Source organism: Trematomus bernacchii, unplaced genomic scaffold (assembly GCF_902827165.1).
Source record: "Trematomus bernacchii unplaced genomic scaffold, fTreBer1.1, whole genome shotgun sequence".
Lineage (NCBI taxonomy): Eukaryota > Metazoa > Chordata > Actinopteri > Perciformes > Nototheniidae > Trematomus > Trematomus bernacchii.
In genome coordinates, this window is record NW_022987741.1 from 69712 (window position 1) to 97099 (window position 27388).

The window sequence follows — 27388 nt, forward strand, 5'->3', positions numbered from 1 at the left end:
GCTGACTGATCCACACTTACACTTCATCAGACCTGGTCTCTGCTCTCCACAATGGTCCAGCCTGGAGGAAGAAACACATGTGAGAAACAGAACAGCGTATTGTTAGAATAAAGTATTTATCAATGTTCATCATAATAATAAATCCTATGTGTCCGAAGGGAGCAGGAGGGAGCAGATGTTTATTGATCCCCCTTACTTCCTGCTGATCAATGATTATCCTTTCAATCATGTCTGCAAGTTATTCCTAAAGAAGTGTTTCTGTGCATCTTTTAAAGTGAATGCTATGTGTGCTTTGTTTGAACTCCTGCTCCAAGCCGCTCCATGAAACCCCCCCCCCCCCCCCCCCCCCACAGATTGTTCTGCTCTTCTCAGAGTTCTTCTGACCTTGAGTTGTTTCAGATGTAGATCTCCTCTCAGATGATACCCCCCCCTCTCTGTCTATGAACAACGTCTGTAGTGTCCTAGGAAGTAGATGATCTCTTGCTCTGTACATGATGCAGTTTGAAATGTAACCAGATCAGTAAACTTCAGTGTGTGTGACTTCAAGAATAATGAATGAGTGTGTTCAAGATATCCAACATTATTGATTACTCTTAGAGCCCTTTTTTGTAATGTGCATAACGGCTGCAGGTTGGTTTTGTGTTTCCCCAGATCTCCACACAGTAACTCAGACATGGAGATATGAGTGTATCACACAGAGTATATCATGATGTGATATGAGTGTATCGCACAGAGTATATCATGATGTGATATGAGTGTATCACACAGAGTATATCATGATGTGATATGAGTGTATCACAGAGTATATCACGATGTGATATGAGTGTATCACACAGAGTATATCATGATGTGATATGAGTGTATCACACAGAGTATATCATGATGTGATATGAGTGTATCACAGAGTATATCATGATGTGATATGAGTGTATCACACAGAGTATATCATGATGTGATATGAGTGTATCACACAGAGTATATCATGATGTGATATGAGTGTATCACAGAGTATATCATGATATGATATGAGTGTATCACACAGAGTATATCATGATGTGATATGAGTGTATCACACAGAGTAGATCATGATGTGATATGAGTGTATCAAAGAGAGTATATCACAATGTGATATGAGTGTATCACACAGAGTATATCATGATGTGATATGAGTGTATCACAGAGTATATCATGATATGATATGAGTGTATCACACAGAGTATTTCATGATGTGATATGAGTGTATCACACAGAGTATATCATGATGTGATATGAGTGTATCACACAGAATATATCACAATGTGATATGAGTGTATCACAGAGAGTATATCATGATGTGATATGAGTGTATCACACAGAGTATATCACGATGTGATATGAGTGTATCACAGAGAGTATATCATGATGTGATATGAGTGTATCACACAGAGTATATCACGATGTGATATGAGTGTATCACACAGAGTATATCATGATGTGATATGAGTGTATCACAGAGAGTATATCATGATGTGATATGAGTGTATCCCAGAGAGTATATCACGATGTGATATGAGTGTATCACACAGAGTATATCACGATGTAATATGAGTGTATCACACAGAGTATATCACGATGTGATATGAGTGTATCGCACAGAGTATATCACGATGTGATATGAGTGTATCACAGAGTATATCACGATGTGATATGAGTGTATCACACAGAGTATATCATGATGTGATATGAGTGTATCACACAGAGTATATCATGATGTGATATGAGTGTATCACACAGAGTATATCATGATGTGATATGAGTGTATCGCACAGAGTATATCATGATGTGATATGAGTGTATCACACAGAGTATATCATGGTGTGATATGAGTGTATCACACAGAGTATATCATGATGTGATATGAGTGTATTATGATGTGATATGAGTGTATCACAGAGTATATCATGATGTGATATGAGTGTATCATGATGTGATATGAGTGTATCACAGAGTATATCATGATGTGTTATGAGTGTATCACAGAGTATATCATGATGTGATATGAGTGTATCACACAGAGTATATCATGATGTGATATTAATGTATCACACAGAGTATAGCATGTGTACTCCAGAATGTCTTGCTTTCCCCAATAGTGCGATAGTCTTAGCCAGTTTAGCTTTGCATGATGGATATGAGGTTTCCAGCTGATGTTGTGCTCTAACAGCATGTTACATGTCAATATATTTGATACTCTGCAGATATCGTTGATGTATATGAACAGCTGTGGACCCAACACAGACCCCTGAGGTACTCCACAAGTTATGTTCATGTCTTCTGATTTATGTTCACCTATTTCACAAAGTGTTGTCTGTTGCTTCAATAATCTCTCAGCCAGTCTAACCCTCTGATGCCATACCTTTCCAGTGTTGTCAGTAACATGTTGTGATCTATGGTGTCACATGCTTTCTGTAGCTCTATAAATATTCACACTGCTTGTTTTTTATTGTCCAAGCAGTTTGCTATTTCCTCACTTAATCCCATTAGTGCCGTACATGTTGATCTTTCTTTCCTGAATCCATATTGACTGTCGTCCAACAGCTGATGTGTTTCCATGAACCTGTCAAGTCTTTTTGTAAAAAGCTTTTCAAGGATGAAAGTGGGAGAGCAAAGAAACATGTGATGTGTGTCATGGAGTTCATCCCCAGTTTGATATCATGGTATAACTTTAGCTATTTTCATTTCATTAGGGAATGTACCAGATTGAAAAGATAAGTTACAAAGATGTGTTCATGGTTCTGCAATGTCTTCAATAATGTGTTTGACTATAATCATATCAATATGATTCCAATCGGTCGAGGACTTGCTTTTACATTTCCGTAGAGTGTCTATGATTTCTCTTTCTTCGACTGCTCTGAGGAACAAAGAGCTATTGTTTTCATTCCAGAGCTCTGTATCTTCCCCTTTAGCTGTTTCTACGCTTTTCATTCTTTCTGCAGATCTGGCCCCACATTTACAAAGAGTTGGTTCAAACCATGAACGACATCGTCTGTGTTATTGATAACATTATCTTTGTCAACAAGAAACTCAGGGTAACCTGTACTCTTTGCTCCGTTTCTAACGATACTATTTAATACCTTCTATAAACCTTTCATTCTGATAATTCTCTAGTATTTTATTATAGTATTCTTTCTTACATATTCTCATAATATTGGTTAATTTATTCTTATATCTTTTATATTTATTTTCTGCTTCTGAACCTCTATATTATATGAGTTGTCTATAAAGTGTATTTTTCTTTTTGCAGGCATTGTTTAGGCCATCAGTGATCCATGCACGGTGACTTTGTTTCTGTCTCTCTCTGCATTGTTTAGGCCATCAGTGATCCATGCACTCTGACTCTGTTTGTGTCTCTCTGCATTGTTTAGGCCATCAGTGATCCATGCACTGTGACTTTGTGTCTCTCTGCATGGTTTAGGCCATCAGTGATCCATGCACGGTGACTTTGTTTGTGTCTCTCTCTGCATTGTTTAGGCCATCAGCGATCCATGCACGGTGACTTTGTGTCTCTCTGAATTGTTTAGGCCATCAGTGATCCATGCACGGTGACTTTGTTTGTGTCTCTCTCTGCATTGTTTAGGCCATCAGTGATCCATGTACGGTGACTTTGTTTGTGTCTCTCTCTGCATTGTTTAGGCCATCAGTGATCCATGCACAGTGACTTTGTTTGTGTCTCTCTCTGCATTGTTTAGGCCATCAGTGATCCATGCACTGTGATTTTGTGTCTCTCTGCATTGTTTAGGCCATCAGTGATCCATGCACAGTGACTTTGTGTCTCTCTGCATTGTTTAGGCCATCAGTGATCCATGCACTCTGACTCTGTTTGTGTCTCTCTGCATTGTTTAGGCCATCAGTGATCCATGCACTGTGACTTTGTGTCTCTCTGCATTGTTTAGGCCATCAGTGATCCATGCACGGTGACTTTGTTTCTGTCTCTCTCTGCATTGTTTAGGCCATCAGTGATCCATGCACTGTGACTTTGTTTCTGTCTCTCTCTGCATGGTTTAGGCCATCAGTGATCCATGCACGGTGACTTTGTTTCTGTCTCTCTCTGCATTGTTTAGGCCATCAGTGATCCATGCACTGTGACTTTGTTTCTGTCTCTCTCTGCATGGTTTAGGCCATCAGTGATCCATGCACGGTGACTTTGTTTGTGTCTCTCTCTGCATTGTTTAGGCCATCAGTGATCCAAGCACGGTGACTTTGTTTGTGTCTCTCTGCATTGTTTAGGCCATCAGTGATCAATGCATGGTGACTTTGTTTGTGTCTCTCTCTGCATTGTTTAGGCCATCAGTTATCCATGCACGGTGACTTTGTTTGTGTCTCTCTCTGCATTGTTTAGGCCATCAGTGATCCATGCACTGTGACTTTGTTTCTGTCTCTCTCTGCATTGTTTAGGCCATCAGTGATCCATGCACGGTGACTTTGTGTCTCTCTGCATTGTTTAGGCCATCAGTGATCCATGCACTGTGACTTTGTTTGTGTCTCTCTCTGCATTGTTTAGGCCATCAGTGATCCATGCACGGTGACTTTGTGTCTCTCTGCATTGTTTAGGCCATCAGTGATCCATGCACGGTGACTTTGTTTGTGTCTCTCTCTGCATTGTTTAGGCCATCAGTGATCCATGCACGGTGACTTTGTGTCTCTCTGCATTGTTTAGGCCATCAGTGATCCATGCACGGTGACTTTGTTTGTGTCTCTCTCTGCATTGTTTAGGCCATCAGTGATCCATGCACGGTGACTTTGTGTCTCTCTGCATTGTTTAGGCCATCAGTGATCCATGCACGGTGACTTTGTTTGTGTCTCTCTCTGCATTGTTTAGGCCATCAGTGATCCATGCACGGTGACTTTGTGTCTCTCTGCATTGTTTAGGCCATCAGTGATCCATGCACGGTGACTTTGTTTGTGTCTCTCTCTGCATTGTTTAGGCCATCAGTGATCCATGCACGGAGACTTTGTTTGTGTCTCTCTCTGCATTGTTTAGGCCATCAGTGATCCATGCACAGTGACTCTGTTTGTGTCTCTCTCTGCATTGTTTAGGCCATCAGTGATCCATGCACGGTGACTTTGTTTGTGTCTCTCTGCATTGTTTAGGCCATCAGTGATCCATGCACAGTGACTTTGTTTGTGTCTCTCTGCATTGTTTAGGCCATCAGTGATCCATGCACAGTGACTTTGTGTCTCTCTGCATTGTTTAGGCCATCAGTGATCCATGCACTCTGACTCTGTTTGTGTCTCTCTGCATTGTTTAGGCCATCAGTGATCCATGCACGGTGACTTTGTTTGTGTCTCTCTGCATTGTTTAGGCCATCAGCGATCCATGCACGGTGACTTTGTGTCTCTCTTCATTGTTTAGGCCATCAGTGATCCATGCACGGTGACTTTGTTTGTGTCTCTCTCTGCATTGTTTAGGCCATCAGTGATCCATGCACGGTGACTTTGTTTGTGTCTCTCTCTGCATTGTTTAGGCCATCAGTGATCCATGCACAGTGACTTTGTTTGTGTCTCTCTCTGCATTGTTTAGGCCATCAGTGATCCATGCACGGTGACTTTGTTTGTGTCTCTCTCTGCATTGTTTAGGCCATCAGTGATCCATGCACAGTGACTTTGTTTGTGTCTCTCTCTGCATTGTTTAGGCCATCAGTGATCCATGCACGGTGACTTTGTGTCTCTCTGCATTGTTTAGGCCATCAGTGATCCATGCACTGTGACTTTGTTTGTGTCTCTCTCTGCATTGGTTAGGCCATCAGTGATCCATGCACGGTGACTTTGTGTCTCTCTGCATTGTTTAGGCCATCAGTGATCCATGCACTGTGACTTTGTTTGTGTCTCTCTGCATTGTTTAGGCCATCAGTGATCCATGCACGGTGACTTTGTGTCTCTCTGCATTGTTTAGGCCATCAGTGATCCATGCACGGTGACTTTGTTTGTGTCTCTCTCTGCATTGTTTAGGCCATCAGTGATCCATGCACGGTGACTTTGTTTGTGTCTCTCTCTGCATTGTTTAGGCCATCAGTGATCCATGCACGGTGACTTTGTTTGTGTCTCTCTCTGCATTGTTTAGGCCATCAGTGATCCATGCACAGTGACTTTGTTTGTGTCTCTCTCTGCATTGTTTAGGCCATCAGTGATCCATGCACGGTGACTTTGTTTGTGTCTCTCTCTGCATTGTTTAGGCCATCAGTGATCCATGCACGGTGACTTTGTTTCTGTCTCTCTCTGCATTGTTTAGGCCATCAGTGATCCATGCACGGTGACTTTGTTTGTGTCTCTCTCTGCATTGTTTAGGCCATCAGTGATCCATGCACTGTGATTTTGTGTCTCTCTGCATTGTTTAGGCCATCAGTGATCCATGCACGGTGACTTTGTTTCTGTCTCTCTCTGCATTGTTTAGGCCATCAGTGATCCATGCACTGTGACTTTGTTTCTGTCTCTCTCTGCATGGTTTAGGCCATCAGTGATCCATGCACGGTGACTTTGTTTGTGTCTCTCTCTGCATTGTTTAGGCCATCAGTGATCCATGCACACTGACTTTGTTTGTGTCTCTCTCTGCATTGTTTAGGCCATCAGTTATCCATGCACGGTGACTTTGTTTGTGTCTCTCTCTGCATTGTTTAGGCCATCATTGATCCATGCACTGTGACTTTGTTTCTGTCTCTCTCTGCATTGTTTAGGCCATCAGTGATCCATGCACGGTGACTTTGTGTCTCTCTGCATTGTTTAGGCCATCAGTGATCCATGCACGGTGACTTTGTGTCTCTCTGCATTGTTTAGGCCATCAGTGATCCATGCACTGTGACTTTGTTTGTGTCTCTCTCTGCATTGGTTAGGCCATCAGTGATCCATGCACGGTGACTTTGTGTCTCTCTGCATTGTTTAGGCCATCAGTGATCCATGCATGGTGACTTTGTGTCTCTCTGCATTGTATAGGCCATCAGTGATCCATGCACGGTGACTTTGTGTCTCTCTGCATTGTTTAGGCCATCAGTGATCCATGCACTGTGACTTTGTTTGTGTCTCTCTCTGCATTGTGTCTCAGGACACTTTTTGTCATAAAGTCATTTCAAAATGTTTAGAAATTCATCATATGCCTTGTCCATATCGTCTCTCTCACATACTACCCTCCAATTCTGATTTAGTAAGTCATTCTTAAATGCATTTATGTTTTCTTCAGTTCTCAATCTTTTGTATTTGAAATGGCTGGCGACTTTAGGTTTCTTATAACTGCAGTGATAGACAATAAGAACAGGAGAATGATCACTGATGTCACTATATAGTAGTCCCTGCTGTATTGTTCTCCATAATGTTTGTGAATATACTGTCTATTCATGTAGCAGAGAAGTGATTGTACTAGGTCTGGTGGTTTTAGGATACAAACCCATACTGTACAATGCATTGATGAAGTCTTCTGTCATTTGATGCTTTTTTGGATTCAACAGGTCAATATTCTAATCCCCACAGATAAACATCATGTTTTGTAATGATTTAGTAAACATGTTTCTATCCTATCTGTAAATGTGTCAATACAGGTTCCAGAAGCTCTGTATATACAGCTCACAATAACATGTTTAGACCTTTCCATACACATGTCTACTGTAACACATTCAAACAAATCATCAAAAGCTGTTGTTATGCTCTCCGCCACCTTCTAGTTCATTCCTTTATCCACATAGATTGCCACACCCCCTCTACTCTTATTCCTTCTGTTTGTATAATTCAGTTCATAGCCATCCATCTCAAAGTCCACACCTTCCTCAGCACTGATCCAGGTCTCTGATATTGCTATGATGTTGAATGGGTTCTTAAACTGACTTAGATATTCTTTAATGTTGAGGAAGTTGGCATCTAGGCTTCTGCTATTGAAGTGGATCATTGATATGTTCTCTTCTGATTCACACATTACATTGAATTGCTCTTCTGTGAAGTTGCAGCTGTTGTTGATATTGTTAAGCAAGTTGTTTTCCGGATCAATGTCATTTTCCATGTCCTGAGGAGTGAGGACATGCACAGCTTCTCTCTGACAGGTTACTGTGTGTTATGCTCTGTATATGCAAAAGTTTATAGTCTTGATAGAGAGATGTGTTTATTATCTGGAATGGTCATGGTAGTGTTTTATTTCCGTGACCTTGTCTGATTTATTTCATTGATATGTTTCCAGTTCCTCCAGGTCCCTGATGATGAACACTTTGTTCTGGGGATCCGTGAAGCTTGATGGAGATGTTGCACTTTGCAGTCCATGTTGATGTATTTTTCGCTGTTTTCTCAGGAATCGGGCCTTTCTGCCGATCTCAGCATTTCTTTTAGTGAGGTGTTCATTCATATATACATCCGAGCCCTTAAGCCGTCTTCCCTGTTTCAGAAGTTCAGTTTTCTGTTTTCTGTTGGCAAACCTTATTATTATTGCCGGGTTATCAGTTTTATTTCTCCGTGGTAGCGGGTTACAGGCCTCGATGTTGTCGCTGTCAATCTCTATTCCCTTGGAGTTGAGGAAGGCCGTCACCTGTAGCTCCACAGATGTAGCATCCTCCTCACTTGTGTCCCCTCCGGTCGAATATAATGTAGTCAAACTCATCCATTTTGACAGATTCGCAGATTTTGATGCTTTGCCTCTGAGTCAGCTGGGATAGATCGCCGAGATGCCGACCAGCAGAGACACTGGCTGCCGAAAACAAACAAAACTGGACCAAGCTCCCCAAATTTAACGAAACAAAAAACAGACAAACAAACAAACAACTAAGTGAAACAATTTATAACCCAAAAAATAACCTACTTCAAATTAACGCATATTAAAGACATGAAAAGACTAAAAAGAGAGAAAATCCACTTTGCTTCTTCCGACTCACTTGAGAGAAGAAGAAGAAGAAGATTTTGATTTTTAATCCAAAAAAAATCTATGCAAAAGAGTCGGAACAAACCTAATACATTACAAAATCAAATAAATAAATAACCAGATTTTCATGACTACCAAATATCATTTGAAAGCATTTTCCCCATTTAAAAACATCCTCTTGTACACACTTTAAAAACAAAGACTACAACAGAGTTCCCGTTAGAATAATTATTTGCCGGTCAAAATGTCCGTTAAAGTTGAAATCTCCCTCTCGTGACAGCCCGTCAGTATCATGCAGCTCGCGGATCCAGTAATGAGTGACCCGACAGTAAAACTAAACATATCTATAACTAGTTTAGGTAGTTTGAGAGGTAATTAAAATAGCTACGTGTGATATTCTAACCTGAAGTGTGTGTGTTGCTCTGCTCACCGCTGCAGTGGATCATGCAGAGATGCGTGTCGACTCGTCAGCAGCAGCTGATCTCTCTCTCCCGTCAGATTAGACTTCACTCGCATTTATGTCCTTATCGATCAGATCTAGCTAGTTCTAGCTAATGATATGACTACCTGCTTATTACAAGACACTTAACAATAAGCGTCGCTATGCAACCGGGTGAGGCCACAAAGTATAGCGCAGCATTATGCATTTATTTACATGCCCATCGGAACCCCGAGGCATTACCAACAGATCAACGCACAATCAACCCATACAGGACATCTCTTTCTCCACATTAAGTGTTAGACATTAGAATGGACTATTATTGTCTGTCACAGACTATTCTTGTCTGTCACATAAGTGGCGCAACTGATGCGGTATTGTGCTAAGGGAAAATTATTTTGACCGGACATTTTGACCGGAGAGATTTAGATTTGCCGGTCTTCAGCATATTTTACCGGTCATAGTCCGGTAATTACCGGCTAACGGGAACTCTGGACTAGTGTTAATTTCGTCAGCTATTTTTTAATTTAGTTTTAGTCATAGTCCTGTGTTAAATTTCCTTTTTCGTTTTAGTCATATTTAGTCGCCTTCATCCTGTTTTTATTTAGTCAAGTTTTAGTCGACTAAAAGTCTGAGCATTTTAGTCTTATTTTAGTCGACTGAAACAGTAACTATTTTAGTCAAGATTTAGTCGACTAAAAGTCTGAGCATTTTAGTCTTATTTTAGTCGAAGAAAACTAATTATTTTAGTCTACTTTTTGTCAATGAAAACTGTTGAGTCTTTTTTAGTCATCAGATTATATTGAACATTTCAGTCTAGCCAAAACCAATAATTTGTCATTTTAGTCAAACTTATTTCACAATAAGATTATATCTAGTCCTTATTTGATGAAAAACACAGGTTGAATGATTAAGAAAGCAGCTTTGCAGAGAGTGGTCAGGTTTGTGGTGTTGTTACCAGCTGTGTTTGGCCACATTGCTTCCCTTCTGATAAAACAATGCATTCGCTTTTTTTCTCAGCCTCATTGTAGCGAAAATGGGCCCAAATATCACATAGCTTCTTTCTCCCAAGCAGTGGTGGCTTTATACTTTTTCGTTGTCAGTAATTTTGACAGACAGGATCGTAACATTTCCGTCATAATCCATTATTACCCGTCGAGTGCACAATGTATCACTCACTCGCGCTGACGGGGGGGTATTCGGTTAACGCGAGTGCGACCACTGCTCCCAATCCCTGTTGTTGCCATTTTATTTTCTGTTAAATAAGGTTAGTTAGACCATGAGTTAGACCCGAGTCTTCCTGACAGTTCATATTCTGCCGCTGTCCGGTGTATTTCAAATGTACCGCCGCGCGCGGCACAGACACACAGCTGCTGCACCCAGCCGCAGCACCGGAAATTGAACTGCTGGGAGAAAAACTGACTAGAGATGTAACGTTATCTTTGATAATATTTAGTCTCCTCATTTTTCGTCAACGAAAGTAAAGAGAGATTTTGGCATAGTTTTTATTTAATATACTACATTTTCGTCTCGTCACTTTTCGTCAACGATATTGCATGATGATTTCGTTACAGTTATTGTTTACTGCCGTCGGTGCCGTCTCGTCATCGTCTCGTTTTCGTCATGGAAAAAAAGGTCGTTGACGAACATATTTCGTCATAGTTTTAGTCAACGAAATTAACACTACTCTGGACTACACCTATCCTTTAAAACTTCAATATTAGAGAGTCCTTCTCCCCCAGTGAGCACAGAACCTGCCCAACAGCCCACACATCCAGAACCCCCTGCAGATGATTGATCAGCGTATAGTACGCATGCTCCACCCTCAGACGCGCTGCCACCAGCCCCCTCAGACAGAGCACTGCATCCGTCCATCCCACTCCAGCAACTTGGTTCTTCCTACTTTTCCAGATCGCTCATTTTGCATTAGCAAACAAGAAATGTATCAATACTAGAGTTTCCCTCTTTTTCAGGATGTATTTGGGGCCATGGACACAAAGTGCTATGGAGAAAACCTCCCCGAACCTTTCCACCCACTCCTGTAACATTCTTTTAAGACCAGCCAATCGGGGACAGGACACCACTAAAAGCTCCAATGTTTCTGCCATAAAACAGAACGGACAGCGCCCCCTTGTGCTCGGGTCAATATGAGCTCTGTATTTGTTAGTAGCTATTGCTCCGTGTATGATTCTCCATTGGATGTCAGCCATCCGTTTCTCAACCGGAGATTTATACAGGATCCGCCAGCTGCCCTGAGGGGAAAAGCCCAAGCCAAACACCAAAAGTCTGGTGGGATGGCGACAGCGACTGCCACACCTCATCTACCAGGTTCTCCAGAACTCGGGTTGATCGAATGCCCATCACCTCAGCCAGTTTTTCTGTGGAGACCCCCGTCAAATGGCCAAGTTTTACCACTCCCGCTTCAATGAACGCATTTTTTAGGGTGGCCGAAGAGAAAAGGGTTCCAGAAAGAAAACCAGCGTCAAACAGTGGCTCCTCAAACAGCCACATCCCAGGCCGGGGCTCGGGTGGTCTGGTGAAACTCATTTCCATTTGGCTAATTTTGCTTGCACCTTTCCCAGCAATCCCTCCCAGTTCTGTGCCACCATGTCCTCAGACCCCAACCAAACTCCCTTTAAACCCCTGTTTCCCCAGCTGAGGTTACCAGGAAGACTATTTCCTACACTTCACTGACCTACCAAAACTGCCTCACTCTTCTCCCAATTAACTTTGGCTGAAGCAGCCTTCCTATACAAAACTAAACTGTCCTGTAGCTCCTGGATATCTCGCTGACCCTGGGTAAAAACACTGACATCATCAGCATAAGCTGATACAACCACCGCCTGAGCTGACTCTGGCCAACACACTCTCACTCCATAAACGTCCAGGAGCGACGCTTGGTCAGGGTCCTGAGGCGTGCAGTTGGGATGCTCCTAGGCTCCTTCAGCTTCACAAAGGGACGCAAATAGCTTTCAACTGATTGCAATGTATTCCCATCTGCGGCGGGATTTGACGCTCATGGAAGCACGGCATTCGTTTGTGTCGGTGGCATTTAAAGGCAATGTGAGCGTCCATTCCCATTGGATAACGGAGAATTGTACACCCGGAAGTAAGTATTCTCCTTACTGTCGATTGATTTTACAGTGATATCTGCACTACTCATCAACTCAAAAACACCAGATTATCTTGTTAATTACACAACATGGATTGGTTTAAATTGTGTACAATGCTTTTGTATTTTTCCCCTTCGATTCGGAGAAACAAATATTTTTTCGGAGTTTAGGATGGCAGAAGACACTACACTACCCAGAATCCCCAGCTATGGTTTAGGACTACACCATGTGCTCTGTTTGACAAACCCCGTGATTAGTTCTCAAGCTCTGTGATTGGATGTTGGAGTGGCAGTGCGGCGTCAAACAGCACTTTAAAATGGAATGAAACCCATCGACGGCACACTATTCAGAACAAGACTCGCACGTGTCCTACCCCCCCCCCCCCCTTAGGTCACAGGCTCCTCCAACAGTGCAACACAATAAAACAGATACAGATACACAAAAATAGTAAAAAGTGAAATAGTCTATATACAAGTGATTGGAATATGATATATGAGATAAATAATTTCTAATTAGCAGCCAGATGAATGTTATGGATGTTGTTTCAAAGTTCAGGTGTTTAATAGTCTTCTGGCCTGTGGGATGAAGCTGTCCCTGAGTCTGGTGGTTTTAGTCCGGATGCTGCGGTACCGCCTGCCAGACGGCAGCAGACAGAACAGTTTGCGGCTGGGGTGATGGGGGTCTTTTATAATCCTGAGGGCTTTCTTTAACCTGTTACGCTCCATCCGCCCGGTACCGATAAACGCGTCATTTGCAGGAAACAACGTCTAAAGAATCTTAATATTGAATAAAACTATGAATGTTTTATATCCATGTAACGGGAAGAAACTCAGCTAACTGATCTTTTTCATTTTTTTTTCAAAAAAACCCCACAATGCTAGCACTCAGCCTCTGACTTAGCCACGAGCGAAAAAATTGAACCTAAAACGGCACTTAAACTCACTCATAACTCCCTTATTACTTATCCTAGATGCACAACCAACCACTCTTTTTGGTGTCCTGGAGACACTGAATCTGTATATTGGTGCCCTCCTCAACACTCAGTGATAAACATTTGCAACGCTATAAACGAAAGCGTACATCATAACATGTGGAGCTAAGTAGCTAGAAACGCTAACATGGCTTACCTTGGTCAAAACTGGTCTTCAATGGCATTCAAACGATAAAAAAATGATACTGCAGTTAATCCATAGGTTCATCCAATGTGTCTGTGCCCTCTTTGAAATTATTTCTGATAATCCATAAGCAATAAAACTGCTTTTTAGTTTCCAAACTCCAGAAGGAGAAAATCTCCCAATGTAGTTTCATTTCTAGATGCGCAGCCCCCACCTTTTCTCTTTACAATGAGTGTGTAGGTGGGCCTCCCCCTTCGATTCTATTGGCTCTAACGGTCAGAAAGGTGTGTCAACGATCCAAATCGAGCAAGGGGGGCCAGAGATAGGTCAAATCCACCCAAATGACCCCAGAAGGGGTCATTTGGCTAAATCTCTCTAAAAAGGTCAAATTTCACTTGTTTTGCATCAATCTTGATACAGGGTACTTATTATATGTTGTACTTTGGATTCCTAAAGCTTTTAGTCTACTAACCCATCATCCAAGGGTAGTTTTCACTATAAGTACAAAATAATTGTTGGACGGACACTATAATTTACAGTTTTTTACTATGTAAAATCTGAATTTTCTTTCAAAATAAAAAACATTTATATTGATTCTGACACTTCTACATCCAACTCACAGATGTAACCTTGCTTTGATCAAATAAATTATTCATATAACCCTTTTAGAAGTTAAATTGTAGTCATTTGTTTTGGGCATGTCATTTTCGAGCCTGAAACATGAAAAACAGGCTTGGTGCTTAACAGGTTAAGGTTAACCTGGTATTTTTACTACATTTATTTTAGTTACTTTACAGATTTGGATTAATGATGTGAAATATAAACAACCCTTAAATCAGACTTTAGTTACACCTGAGTAAAATTCAGTGAAGGTGATTGTCAAGTGCCAACAATCAGGCGAGATATTTGGTAGTTGGTGCTTGAGAAGACAACAAATGTATCTGCAGATCTCTATAAAGCATATTTATTACTCGTTATTCTCTAATCGTTCATCAAAAACTGTATATAATGGCTATTTTGCACATCCCTTTCAAGATTTCAAGATTTTCAAAGGTTTATTGAAATATCATATACACAACTACGGTGTAGTTATGCAATGATGACACACTTGGGTCATAGGTTCCTCAACAAGAGATCTATCAATATGTGTGTACCTCCACCATTAAACTGTCATATTCTGCACATTTCTTATTCTATCTACATACATCTTATAAGAGTATAATAAATATGTATAATATCGGTTAAAATAAGTGCTTCAACATAGTTAACATTGCAGGAAAGTTGATTGTCAAGTCCCAAAACAAACCATGCAATATATTAAACGTTAAGTACTTTGTCAGGCTTAATATGTATCTGTAGATACCCCCAAAGCTTTTTGCTTACATGTATTTAAAAGAAGACCTTAACCTAAAGTATTATTTAATGTTTAAATAAAGCCTAATTAGTTTGTCTGTTTTGCACATCCTCCTATTAATATCTTTATACATCCGGCACTAAACTGTTTTATTCTAGATACCATTTACAGTATCTTCTTGATATTTTCTATTCTATATTTCTATCATTGACCTTCTACTTTCCCGCTATTTTGTATGTACTCTTAATATTTAAATGTTTTCATCAAATATAACACATTCAAAAGTGCTTTACAAAAATGAAAGACATTAAGAAAAAGGCATTTTAAAACAGTCATTAAAAAGCAACACAATCTACCTGCATTGCAATGACTCTAAACGTGTAATAACGTGCTTTAACCAGTAGGAGGTGCGGGTTAAAAAGCTGTCAAGTTTACAGTGTTAACAAAATAAAATATACTGCTGTTTCTGCTTTAGTTTACGACGGATATATTCTGTTATTGTTTTGATATTTGTAACACAAAAGCGATGTGAAAAACCCACAGCAACACAGAAAAGAAGGTCTTAACATGACCCAGCGCTCTATAGTTCATAAAAAACAATAATATCAAAACAAATTATTACTACTAACTTTATTGTGAAATTAAAACAGAACGGTAAAAGAATAGTTTCCGGTCTATTCTGAGCCCGATCTCTGTAGATAAATAAAGAACTACGACAGATGTGTAATGTTTAATGCAGCCGAACCATTCATTACAATGCATTCATGTGATGACTTTCAAAGAGTAAAGCAAGCACTGCTGAATAAAGTATGATTTCATCTTTTACGAAACGTTTTTTTTCATATGGAATGCAGTTGGAGGTCAACCAATCACAGAGCTTGAGGACTAATCACGGGGTTTGTCAAACAAAGCAGATGGTGTAGTCCTAAACGATAGCTGAGGATTCTGGGTAGTGTAGTGTCTTCTGCCATCCTAAACTCCGAAAAAATATTTGTTTCTCCGAATCGAAGGGGAAAAACACAAAAGCATTGTACACAATTTAAACCAATCAATGTTGTGTAATTAACAAGATAATCTGGTGTTTTTGAGTTGATGAGTAGTAGAGATATCACTGTCAAATCAATCGACAGTAAGGGGAATACTTACTTCCGGGTGTACAATTCTCCGTTATCCAATGGGAATGGACGCTCACATTGCCTTTAACAGCCGCCGACACAAACGAATGTCGTGCTTCCATGAGCGTCAAATCCCGCCGCAGATGGGAATACATTGCAATCAGTTGAAAGCTATTTGCGTTTATGAAGCTGAAGGAGCCTAGGAGCGTCCCAACTGCACACCTCGGGACCCTGACCAAGCGTCGCTCCTGGACGTTTATGGAGTGAGAGTGTGTTGCTCTGGCAGACACAGGCCCCTCAGCCGGTTTCTAAGTCTGCACAAAAGGGGCTCGATGGCAATACTGTATAATAGGCCTGAGATAGGGCAGCCCTGCCTGATCCCCCTTTGAACTGGTACAGGTCTGCTCAGCCCTCCCCCCACCTTCACAACACAACATGCATCACTGTACAAACACTTCACCCAGGACAAAAAATGCTCCCCAACACCAAAAGCCTGCAAAGTGGCAGCCAGAAAAGTGTGATCCACACGATCAAACGCCTTCTCCTGGTCAATAGAAATAATACCAACATTTATGTTATAATAATAATAATAATAATACATTTGATTTATATAGCACACTTTAAAAACAACCTCATCTCAAGGTGCTTCACAAAGCTATAAGGAACAATAAGTAAAAAGTTATCTAAAGGAGCATATTGGATAAAATATGGCAGTATAAAAATAAAAATAAAAGGTTAAGAGCATAGAAGGTTTAATAAATAAATAAAGTAAAGGACAGTCAGTAAAATGCGGTGTGGAACAGGTGGGTCTTGAGGCATTTCCTAAAAACTGAGAGTGATGCTGAGGTCCGTATGTTCTCTGGAAGCTGATTCCACAGACGTGGACCCAGGGAGGAGAAAGCACGGTTTCCCATGGGGACCAGTTTTGTCCGCGGGACCGCCAGGAGATTATAGCTGTCTGACCTGAGTGTGCGTGAGGTATGTGAATGTTTTCTGGTTAGCAGTTCCTGTAGGTAGGTGGGGCCAGTGTGGTTGATGGCATTGTTGAAGACCATTATGAGGACTTTGTAGTTGATCCGGTGTGTTACAGGGAGCCAGTGGAGTGAGTGAAGGATGGGGGTGATGTGCTCTGATTTGCGTGTTTTTGTGAGTATCCGGGCGGCACAGTTTTGTATATATTGTAGTCTCTGAGTGGTTTTTGCTGGAAGGCCTGCAAGCAGAGAATTGCAGTAATCAATGCGGGAAGTGATGAAGGCATGGACCAGTTTTTCTGCATCCGGTTTGGTGAGGGAGTGTCGCATTTTGGAGATGTTTCTTAGGTGGTAGTATGAGGCTTGGCAAACCGTCTTTATGTGTGCTTGGAATGAAAGGGATGAGTCCAGTTTCACACCTAGGCTCGTTACAAGCGGGGAGAGGGGAATGGAGTGGCCATTGATGCTGATATGAGGGATATCAGTTGTTTGTGTTTGATGTGGTGTTCCAATCAGAATTATACAGTTTGCAAACAGTTTGCAAACATCAAAAGTGTCTCTCATCAAAAACAAATTGTCCACGATTGATCTGCCAGGGATGCAATATGTCTGATCAGTACCAATAAGAAGTTCGATAAAACACTTCAGTCTGTTAGCTAAAACCTTTGACAGTATCTTATAGTCCGTACATAAGAGAGCCACAGGTCTCCAATTCTTCAGCAGGGTTACATCTCCTTTCTTAGGCAACAGTGAAATCACTGCACGCCTACAGGAAGCCGGCAGAGTCCCTTTCCCAAAGGACTCCATCAATACGTCCAACAAGTCATGTCCTAGAATACTCCAGAAATGTTTAAAAAAGTCTGCAGGTAAACCGTCTATGCCCGGACCCTTGCCGGAGGCCATCTGTGTCACCGCAGAGGTCAGTTCCTCCAGCGTAATGTCAGAGCCCAGGGTCTCACTTTCGGCTGGACCCAGCTGTGGAAGACCCTGAAGAAGTTCATCAGCAGCTTCTACGTCACAACCTTCGGCTTTGAACAGGTCTGTGTAGAAGGACACTGCATGCCTCCTCGTCTCAGCAGGTTCAGAGGTTACCTGTCCATCGGGGAGACGCAGACATACCATCTGCTTCCTTTGGCCCACAGACCTCTCAAGGTTGAAGAAAAAGGTGGTTGGTGCATCAATGTCTCTCATGGAAGTAAAACGGGCTCTGATCAGAGCTCCCTTGGCTTTCTCCTGAAGAAAACAGTTAAGCTGTTGGTGTTTTAGGACTCGGACTGTTCTATATTTCGAGCAGACACACTCTCTACCTCTCTGATCTCCCTCTCTAAGTGCTCTATAGCTCTCCTAATGTTGGCAGTGGAGTAGGCTGTGTACTGTTGGCAGAACACTCTAATCTGAGCCTTTCCTCCCTCCACTGACTCAGGGAGGGAAAAGACTCTTTCTTTCATTTCCAGTTGATCCAAAACAATTTAAAATTCTCACAGAAAATCAAATCTTGTAAAATGTGAACATTAAACTGCCAGAACGATCTAGGTTTCTCTGTGTTGGATAAAACCAAATCTAAAGAAACTAGCTGATGATCTGTAAAACCAACAGGTTGGATGTGACAGTTCACTGCACGAGTAATAAAAGAAGCAGACATGTAAAATCTGTCTAGCCTGGCTGCACTGACGCCCCCATCCAGCATTCTCATCCAGGTGTATTGTTTAACAGAGGGATGCTTCATCCTCCACACATCCACTAAGTCAGCCTCTCTTATCACCTGTGACAGTAAAAGGGACGACTGAGGATGCGGCTCCCGTCCTATTCTGTCTAAAGTGACATTAGTGCAAACGTTCCAGTCCCCCCCCAGTATAACACACTCCCCCTGTACACTAGTGTCTAGCTTGTCTTTTAATAACTGAAACACAGATACACGTGCAGGGCCCTGATTGGGTGCATAAACATTAATAAAAGTGAAAATGAACTCTAACAGTTCCACTTTCACCATCAAGGCTCTACCTGCCGCTATCTCTGTGCTGGATCACATCTTAACATTTAAAGAGGGGGAGAAAAAAACAGCTACTCCAGCACTAAGGTTTGAGCCATGACTGAGTACATACTGACCCCCCCAGCACATCCCCCAGTCCGTCTCATTCAGGCTATCACTGTGCGTTTCCTGCAGAAATATCACATCTAATTTTTTCTGATTAAAGACCTCTAACACTAAAGCTCTTTTCTGTGCACTTCTACCCCCGTTCATGTTTAAAGAAGCAACCCTTAAAGCCTGCATTAGAGGAAGGAGACAGAGAGAAAGAACAGACAGGTACACACAGCAGAGAGGAGACACCCAGTGTTGCATGATCATGTTGACATTTTATTTAACCCTTTTCAGTTTCCTCCCTCTTTTGCTTTCTTTCGTACCTTTTCTCATAGCAGTTACATGCTTCCTGAGACGATAGCGTTTCTTTTCATCCAGCAGGTCTAACCCTACAACTTTCTGAAGAGTGCTCACTGTATGAAGAAACTTGTTAGTGTCAGGGAAAAAGTCTCTCACTTCCACTGCCTTGCCAAAAGACTCATCTAAAAAGACATTAATCTCTTCCAAAGAATATATCTCTGCGTTCTGAGAGAGACTATCTGCAACTGAAACACAGTCAGAATCCCCCTCACCGTCTGTGTCCATCTCTGTGTCTCTGTCACCTCATTACTGTCTGCAGCCTGTTGAAGCTCTGTCTGCCGCCCAGAGCCAGACGGCAGCTCCTGCTGTGTGCCAACAGCCTCCACCTGTCCCACAGCCCCGGTCTTCACCTGCCCTGCTACATCATCTCCCACCCGTTTACCTGTTTCCACCTGTTTTCCTCTCACACTCACCACACTCTCTACAGTCCCCATTTCCTCTCTCACGATATTCATCCCTACTTCATCCGCAGCCCCCGGGGCCCCGGCGGGTGCAGCAGCAGCCCCCGCGACACCGGGTTCCGCGGACCCAGCTGCCCCAGGCTCGGCTGCTCCGGCGACCCCGGGCCCGGCTGCCCCGGCAACCCCGGGCTCGGCGGCCCCATCGGCCCCGGGCTCGGCGGCCCTAGCGGCCCCGGCTGCCCCAGCGACCCCGGGCTCGGCCTCCCCAGCGGCCCCGGGCCCGGCTGCCCCGGGCTCAGCCGCACCCGGCGGAGCGGCGTGCCGTCTCTGTGGACATGCAACACGTTTATGACCCGACTCCCCGCACTCAAAACACTTTACGTTCCCTGAGCTCGCATAAACCATATAAAAACCCTCTTCATGCCTCACCCGGAAGGACACATCTAGTGTCTGAGTGGGACAATTCAGAAACATGAAAACCTGTCCCCGCAGAGATTGGACATGTTTTAATTTTTCATCCTTACACCCCAGAGCAACACTGCGGAAATTACTGGCAAACTTACCGAAACGCTTCAGCTCCCGTTCCAGCGCCTCATTCGGGATGAACGGAGGAACGCCAGACACAGTGATCCGCGTGGACGGTGTCGCCAGCGGTGAAACTTGAATAAATTCCTCGTTTAACATTAATCCGCTCTCGATAAGTTCCGTCACATATTTCTGGTCTTTCAAAAAGACCACGACCGCTTTGTTCATGCGGGAAGCATAGGAGATGTTTACATGACCCACCTGATCCCCCACAGCCAGCAACACCTGCTCCACTGTGCTTGCGGCCTGAGCCACCAACCGCACTCCGTGTCTCAGAGACACCGGCGGCGCCCCGAAGGACGCCATCCCCGCCTCGAGGCACGGAAAAACACTAACGAAAAAGTATTAACCGTACTCGCAAAGAGTACAAATATCCCAACGAAAGATCATACAGTTAAAGAAACGATTGAAACAGAAACAAACGAAACAAAAGTGAAAATCCCTCTTCCCTCTTCAAACACACCTCCACCACAGAAGAAGAAGAAGAAGAAGAAGAAGAAGAAGAAGAAGAAGAAGAAGAAGAAGAAGAAGAAGAAGAAGAAGAAGAAGAAGAAGAAGAAGAAGAAGAAGAAGAAGAAGAAGTGATGTAAAGATATTCAGAGAGTCTTTATCAATTCAATCACATTTCACGGTGGTGCAGTTCGATAAGTGTTTGGACTGAATGGCTGTTTCCATGTAATAAGACTTCAAGGTTAACTCACTGCTGTGAACATAATCAAGGGAAATGAGACGTCCTTCATGATGGAAGCCCAGAGATGAAAGAGATTACATTAGAAAAATATGAGGAACCTGCAGTCAGTCTGTCCATACCTGAGAGTCTCCAGTTTCCAGAGTGGATCCTCCAGTCCAGCAGACAGCAGCTTCGCTCCTGAGTCTCCTAGATGATTGTAGCTCAGGTCCAGCTCTCTCAGATGGGAGGGGTTGGATCTCAGAGCTGAAGCCAGAGAAACACAGCCTTCCTCTGTGACCAGACAGCCTGACAGTCTGGAACCAGGGAATACAGTAAACTCAGTGCTTTAAAAGGTCACATGAGCAGGAAAATCATACAGAGGTGGACCATCTTTATCAGCATGAACAAAAAGCTGGATGAAATAATTGAACTGTTTGAAAAGAAAAAGCTGAACTCTGACCTGAGAGTCTCCAGTTTACAGTGTGGACTCTCCAGTCCAGCAGACAGCTTCTTCACTCCTGAATCCTTCAGGTCGTTGTCACTCAGGTCCAGATCTCTCAGACTAGAGGACTGGGAGCTGAGGACTGAGGACAGAGCTTCACAGCTTCTCTCTGACAGGTTGCAGCCACTCAGCCTGGGGAAAGATCAGCAGTGAACACAAAGAGTTATATTATCATGTCTCAAACTGTTCCTAGTTAATGTAGTTTTATCTCCACTTACAGAGCTTTCCTGGAGGCTTTGACCACTGGCAGCAGCTTCAGAAGAGCCTCCTCTGAAGCAGAGTATTTCTGCAGGTCAAACTCTTCCAGATCTTCTTTTGATGACAGTAAGATGAAGACCAGAGCCGACCACTGAGCAAGAGACAGTTTATCTGTGGAGAGACTTCCTGAACTCAGGGACTGTTGGATCTCCTCCACTAGAGAACCATCATTCAGTTCATTCAGACAGTGGAACAGGTTGATGCTTTTCTCTGGAGACGGGTTCTTTCTTATCTTTTTCTTGATGTATTCAACTGTTTCCTGGTTGGTCTGTGAGCTACTTCCTGTCTGTGTCAGCAGGTCTTGTAGACGTTTCTGATTTGTCTCCAGTGAAAGACCCAGGAGGAAGCGGAGGAACAAGTCCAGGTGTCCGTTTGGACTCTGTAAGGCCTTGTGCACAGCACTCTGGTAGAGATGTTTAGGTTTTCGTCTGAAGACTTTAGACCACCAGGGGGCCATCAGGTTGTCTCCAGAGTTGATGAAGGTCAGATGGACATGAAGAGCAGCCAGAAACTCCTGAACGCTCAGATGGACGAAGCAGAACACTGTGTTCTTGTACGTTCCTCTCTCCTCTCTAAAGACCTGTGTGAACACTCCTGAGTTCACTGAGGCTGCTCTGATATCGATGCCACACTCTCTCAGGTTGGACTCACAGAAGATCAGGTTGCCTTTCTGCAGCTGCTCAAAAGCCAGTTTTCCCAGAGACTCCATTATCTTCCTGCTCTCTGGACTCCAGTTTAGACCTGTCTTAACTCCTTCATCATACTTGACGTTCACTTTCGACAGAATCACCAGGAAGTGGATGTACATCTCAGTCAGGGTCTTGGGCAGCTCTCCTCCCTCAGTTTTCAACATGTCCTCCAGAACTGAAGCAGAGATCCAGCAGAAGACTGGGATGTGGCACATGATGTGGAGGCTTCGTGAGGTCTTGATGTGGGTGATGATGGTGCCGGCCAGCTTCTGATCTCTGAACCTCTTCCTGAAGTACTCCTCCTTCTGTGGGTCAGTGAACCCTCGGACCTCTGTCACCATGTCCACAAACTCAGTGATCTGATAGGCTGCTGCAGGTCGTGTGGTTATCCAGAGGCGAGCAGAGGGAAGCAGCTTCCCCCTGATGAGGTTTGTCAGCAGCACATCCACTGAGGTGGACTTTCTGACATCAGTGTTCTCAGTGATCTCAGTGTTGTCGAATTTCAGAGGAAGTCGACACTCATCCAGACCGTCAAAGATGAACACAACCGAATCAAACTGATCAAACCTGCAGATTCCTGCGTCTCTGGTTTCAGAGAAGAAGTGATGAACAAGTTCCACCAAGCTGTACTTGTTCTCTCTCACCACATTCAGCTCTCTGAAAGGTAATGGAAATATGAACTGGATGTCCTGGTTGGCTTTGCCTTCAGCCCAGTCCAGAGTGAACTTCTGTGTTAAGACTGTTTTCCCAATGCCAGCCACTCCCTTTGTCATCACTGCTCTGATTGGTTTACCTCTTTCAGTTGAGCCTTTAAAGAGGTCTTCTTGTCTGATGGGTGTTTCTGATCTGTCTGGTTTACTGGATGCTTGTTCGATCTGTCTGATCTCATGTTCCTTGTTGACCTCTCCGGTGTCTCCCCTGGTGATGTAGATCTCCGTGTAGATTTTATGTAGGGATTCAGATTTTTCCATAAATTTGATATTTTCATATGTTTTCTTCAGGTTTGATTTGAGTTCACCTTGGCACTTTGTGAGAATATCTGAATGAATAAGAAAGATATTTACATGAAAGACACATCAACATGTTTCCTTCTAATTGGACCCATTTCTGACAAAATAGCAAGTTATTTTCCTTATGTCAAGTCACTGGATATTGTTGCATAATTATCTGTACATTGTCCAGTATAAGTTCACCCCACAGAGAACCATCAGTTTTCCCACAGAGAACCATGGCCCTAAACCTGACTGACTCTTATTCCTGCTGCTGGGAGATGAGGCACGATACCAGCTGATCCCAACACCCACTGAGGGTGTGGACACAGCTCTCTCTCCAGTTATACAGGAAGTGGATGGCTCTTAGTGAGTCGCAGTATACTCCTGCAGTAGCCTACCATCTACAAGACACCCTGGGGGTCACAGTAATAACCCGTCCCTTTCTCCCCAAGTCATGTTGGACGGCAAATGATACCTCCTTCCACCTGTAGGGGGCTGGGCCGTTAGTAATGAGTAGGACATAATCTGCAGTGAGCAATCAGTGAGGCTGAGCAATGTGCTCCTCTGGGGCCTCATTTATAAAGGGATATACGCTCAAAAAATGGCGTACGCCAGTTTCTACGCAATGTTTGCGATTTATAAAATACTAACTTGACGGGAAAATGTGCGGTCCTCCACGCAAACTCTAACCCATGCGTACGCACTAAGCACACAAACGGGAGAGACGAGAAACTGCGACACCGTTGGCAGAAGGAAGAATGGAGAGAAATATGTGGAAATAATACCATCAATAAAATGTTACCTCTCATTTATCAAATATGAAGAATTACTTTTCAAACATTGATTAAAGCCAATCTTTAAATGATTAAACAAACGCCTGTTTGAGACTCCTCAGTGCACACAAACACATAAATTGGAGAAATAAATAAATACGGATATGTTATTTAAAACCACCTCGAATATGTTGTGTTAATGTTATGAAATGTTTTCTCATAAATGATGCGGTAAGCAGGAGGACAGAATTACGTCTAAACTGACGCCGTTTTGCATTTCTATAGGTTGTAGATACGAGCATGGTTTTATATACTATCACGTTTAATCGTGTTTTATACTGTTTGCCAAGACTTGATAAGTGGCTCGTAAAACCCAGGAGGTATGGAAACTAAGAACACCATATGTGGTAAACAGCTAATATAACACAACACATTGTATTTCCTTTAACTGGTGGATTATGGATCTATAGTTGCTGATCGACAGCTGGAACACAAACCACCAAATACAACACAATCATTCAGATCCAGTCGTCATGACTACACTCCAGAGGGATTCCCCCATCATTTCTAACAGTTTCTCATCAAGGGGGGGGTCTCCTGTCCCCCGGACAAACACACTGCCTGAGGAAGGTTATGTGTATTTATTTTGTCATTAACTTTTTTCGGACCACTTATTTATTTATGTTGGTGACGATCCGACCTCCATGCTGCTCCTCTGGTTCAAACTGCATCCACCAAACAATATGATTTATCTCCACCTCCCCAAAATAACCTAAATCTGACACGGTGTGAGATGTCTTTTTTAGATGTTCTGTCCTCATTCCCTGCGATCTTCTTCATGCAGTCAGTCAGTCACAATGAATGAATGAATGGGCGTTTCTTTGACTATTTATAGGCAAATGTGGGCGTTACGAGTCGATTGTGATTTATAAAGGGAAACAGGCGTAGGGAGTGCCGTACGCACTTCCCTCGCCGGTACGCAATGTTTTGTGAATCGGAAAATGGCGGAAAATGTATGTACCTATTTTTGTGCTTTGTACTACGTAAGCAACCTTCCCACGTCAATCCTACGCAAGGCGTTATAAATGAGGCCCCTGATGTTTAGAGCTTACCCTACAGTCCCCTTTAAATCATGGACAATGGTCTGCCTCCATGCAACATTGGACAGGAATGTAAATCACAACTGTCCAATCCTATGCCAGGACAAACCTCCACAGTGTGTCCCTGTGGCCCCTTCTGACCACCTGAGCAACAACAGCTGTTCTCCAAGCCCTCAGCTCTGCCTCCTGAACTCAGTGTGCATCAGTCCCATTCAACATCCTGAGACTGAGTCAGCAGCTAACCTACACTGTGGCAAACACCCGGGGTTTATCCATGACTCCCCCTCCTGAGACATCTGACAGTTCGGCAGGACCAACCTCATTCCAAACAGAATTGTCAGTTTCCTGGGAAAACGTAGCACTCAAGGACTCCAGGAGAAACTCGTTAATATAGCATTGGTGGTTCAGTAGAAATCTTGCCTGGACCCCTAGGTCCGATTCCCAGCCAATGCAGAGTGTTTTAGTGCCGCAGTCTGTAGGAATTTGTCTTGGGAACCGACAATAACACGGAGTGTAGACTGGTTCCTGGAGAGGTGCCAGTTCACCTCCTGCCCTCGAGCAGGGCACAGAACCCCCAACTGCTCCCTGGTGGTGGACAGACTGGCCGCCTGTTTTGTTCAGACCTCTCTCACCTGTCCCGTGCATGTGTGTGTATTGTACTATCTGTTACCACAACCGAGTGAACAACTGAGCTGAATTTCCCCTTTGGGAGGAAATAAAGCATCTTCTCCTCCTTTGTTTGTTTTGACTCCTGTTTTTCTTTGTAAAACGACCTTGGGTCCCATGAAAAACTAGTGACCCTGACCTCTCTGCTTTCAGGGGTACCTCAACCCCTAGATGTAGAGGTGATGGTTCTCTGAGGGGGATATCAGGAGTCTAAAAACATGATGCATGGCTGGGAAAAATAAAATAAAATAAATGTATATATATAGTTATATTTTGGTACACTCTTTTTTAAAGACCTACCTTCAGGGTCTGATGGGAATTTTGATAATTCCTCTTCTAGATCATTCCTCGGGATCTTCTTCAAAACGTCTCTGGTCACTTTAATGGTGTTTATGTCGTAGTCCCGAAGCATCAGATCCACTGTGTCCCCTCGGTCTGCTTTCTCTAGTTCACTCTTTGGGATTCCTGGGAATCCTAGGACCTTCCCCTCCAGGTACCACTTCAAGTCTTTAAACTCATTTTCCCCCAAATCTTTTAAAGTTTTGAATAGGACTTCTCTAGGTGTCTCCATCTTTTCTCCCTGCAGAGCAAATATACAGAGAAAGAAAATCTTTATCTTACAGAACTATATATTGTTGTTTTGTATTTTTGTACTTTTGAAAACCACAACAGGCCTTCAGGATCCAAAGAACAGCTGCCATGTGACTTTGGATGGCTTCAATTCAGATGTCGAGTTAGCAAATGCCCTAATCGGTTCTAAACTTGTTTTAATACCTTAGACTTCACAAAAGACATTCAGGAAGTCAATCCTAAACTTGAAGACAGTCAGCACAGTCAGTTCTGTCTTTTCCTTTAATGTCTTGGTTTGGTAACCTGTCTTTAAAGAGCAGAAACTGTCTCAGTCAGATCATAAAGTGGTCTAGCAGACTGATTGGTGAGTCACAGCTAAACCTGGAGCCCCTGCTCATCAGACCGTTACAGAGGCTGTCTAACTCCATGTTCAATGAAGACTCCCACCCCCTGCAACCTGAGCTTCAGCTTCTTCCTTCGGGCCGGAGGTTAATCTTCCTAAAGATCTGGAGCCAGAGGGACTTTTTAAAGATGTGTCTGTTGTCTATATTGTATGAAGCATGTGGCACAATGGATACCTTTTCTTACTTCTGCAAACCAAGTTGACCTACTGCTACAAATAAGTACCATGAGAGAAATAAGAGAGTGACTCAGCCGGCGACCACACACCTGGTTCTGATCTCTGCCAGTAAGCTGGTTACTGGGTCCAGGTCCAGGTCCAGGTTCAGGTCCAAGTCCAGGTCCAGGTCCAGGTCCAGGTCCCGGTCCC

General features: G+C 43.1%; 1 protein-coding gene across 1 annotated transcript; it reads right to left on the bottom strand.

The window, feature by feature from the left end:
* Nucleotides 1-26: 26 nt before the first annotated feature.
* On the bottom strand, nt 27-27388 carry LOC117496384 (NACHT, LRR and PYD domains-containing protein 3-like). Its single transcript, XM_034148031.1, has 8 exons — nt 27289-27388; nt 26350-26629; nt 21790-23557; nt 21617-21703; nt 21210-21383; nt 19626-20730; nt 17846-18206; nt 27-61 (listed from the first exon to the last, which is right to left on the bottom strand). Exons 2-8 carry the CDS (start codon nt 26618-26620, stop codon nt 27-29), a joined length of 3801 nt encoding a protein of 1266 aa, XP_034003922.1. The 5' UTR covers nt 26621-26629; nt 27289-27388.

Bases quoted from the DNA above. Each gene is read 5' to 3' on its own strand.
- LOC117496384 (XM_034148031.1), bottom strand. From the start codon at position 26,620: ATGGAGACACCTAGAGAAGTCCTATTCAAAACTTTAAAAGATTTGGGG. The intron at 23,558-26,349 runs GTAGGTCTTTAA...TTATTCATTCAG, and splicing joins ATTCCCATCAGACCCTGAAG to ATATTCTCACAAAGTGCCAA. The intron at 62-17,845 runs GTTTACCTGCAG...TTCTTCCTCCAG, and splicing joins CAAGGGTCCGGGCATAGACG to GCTGGACCATTGTGGAGAGC.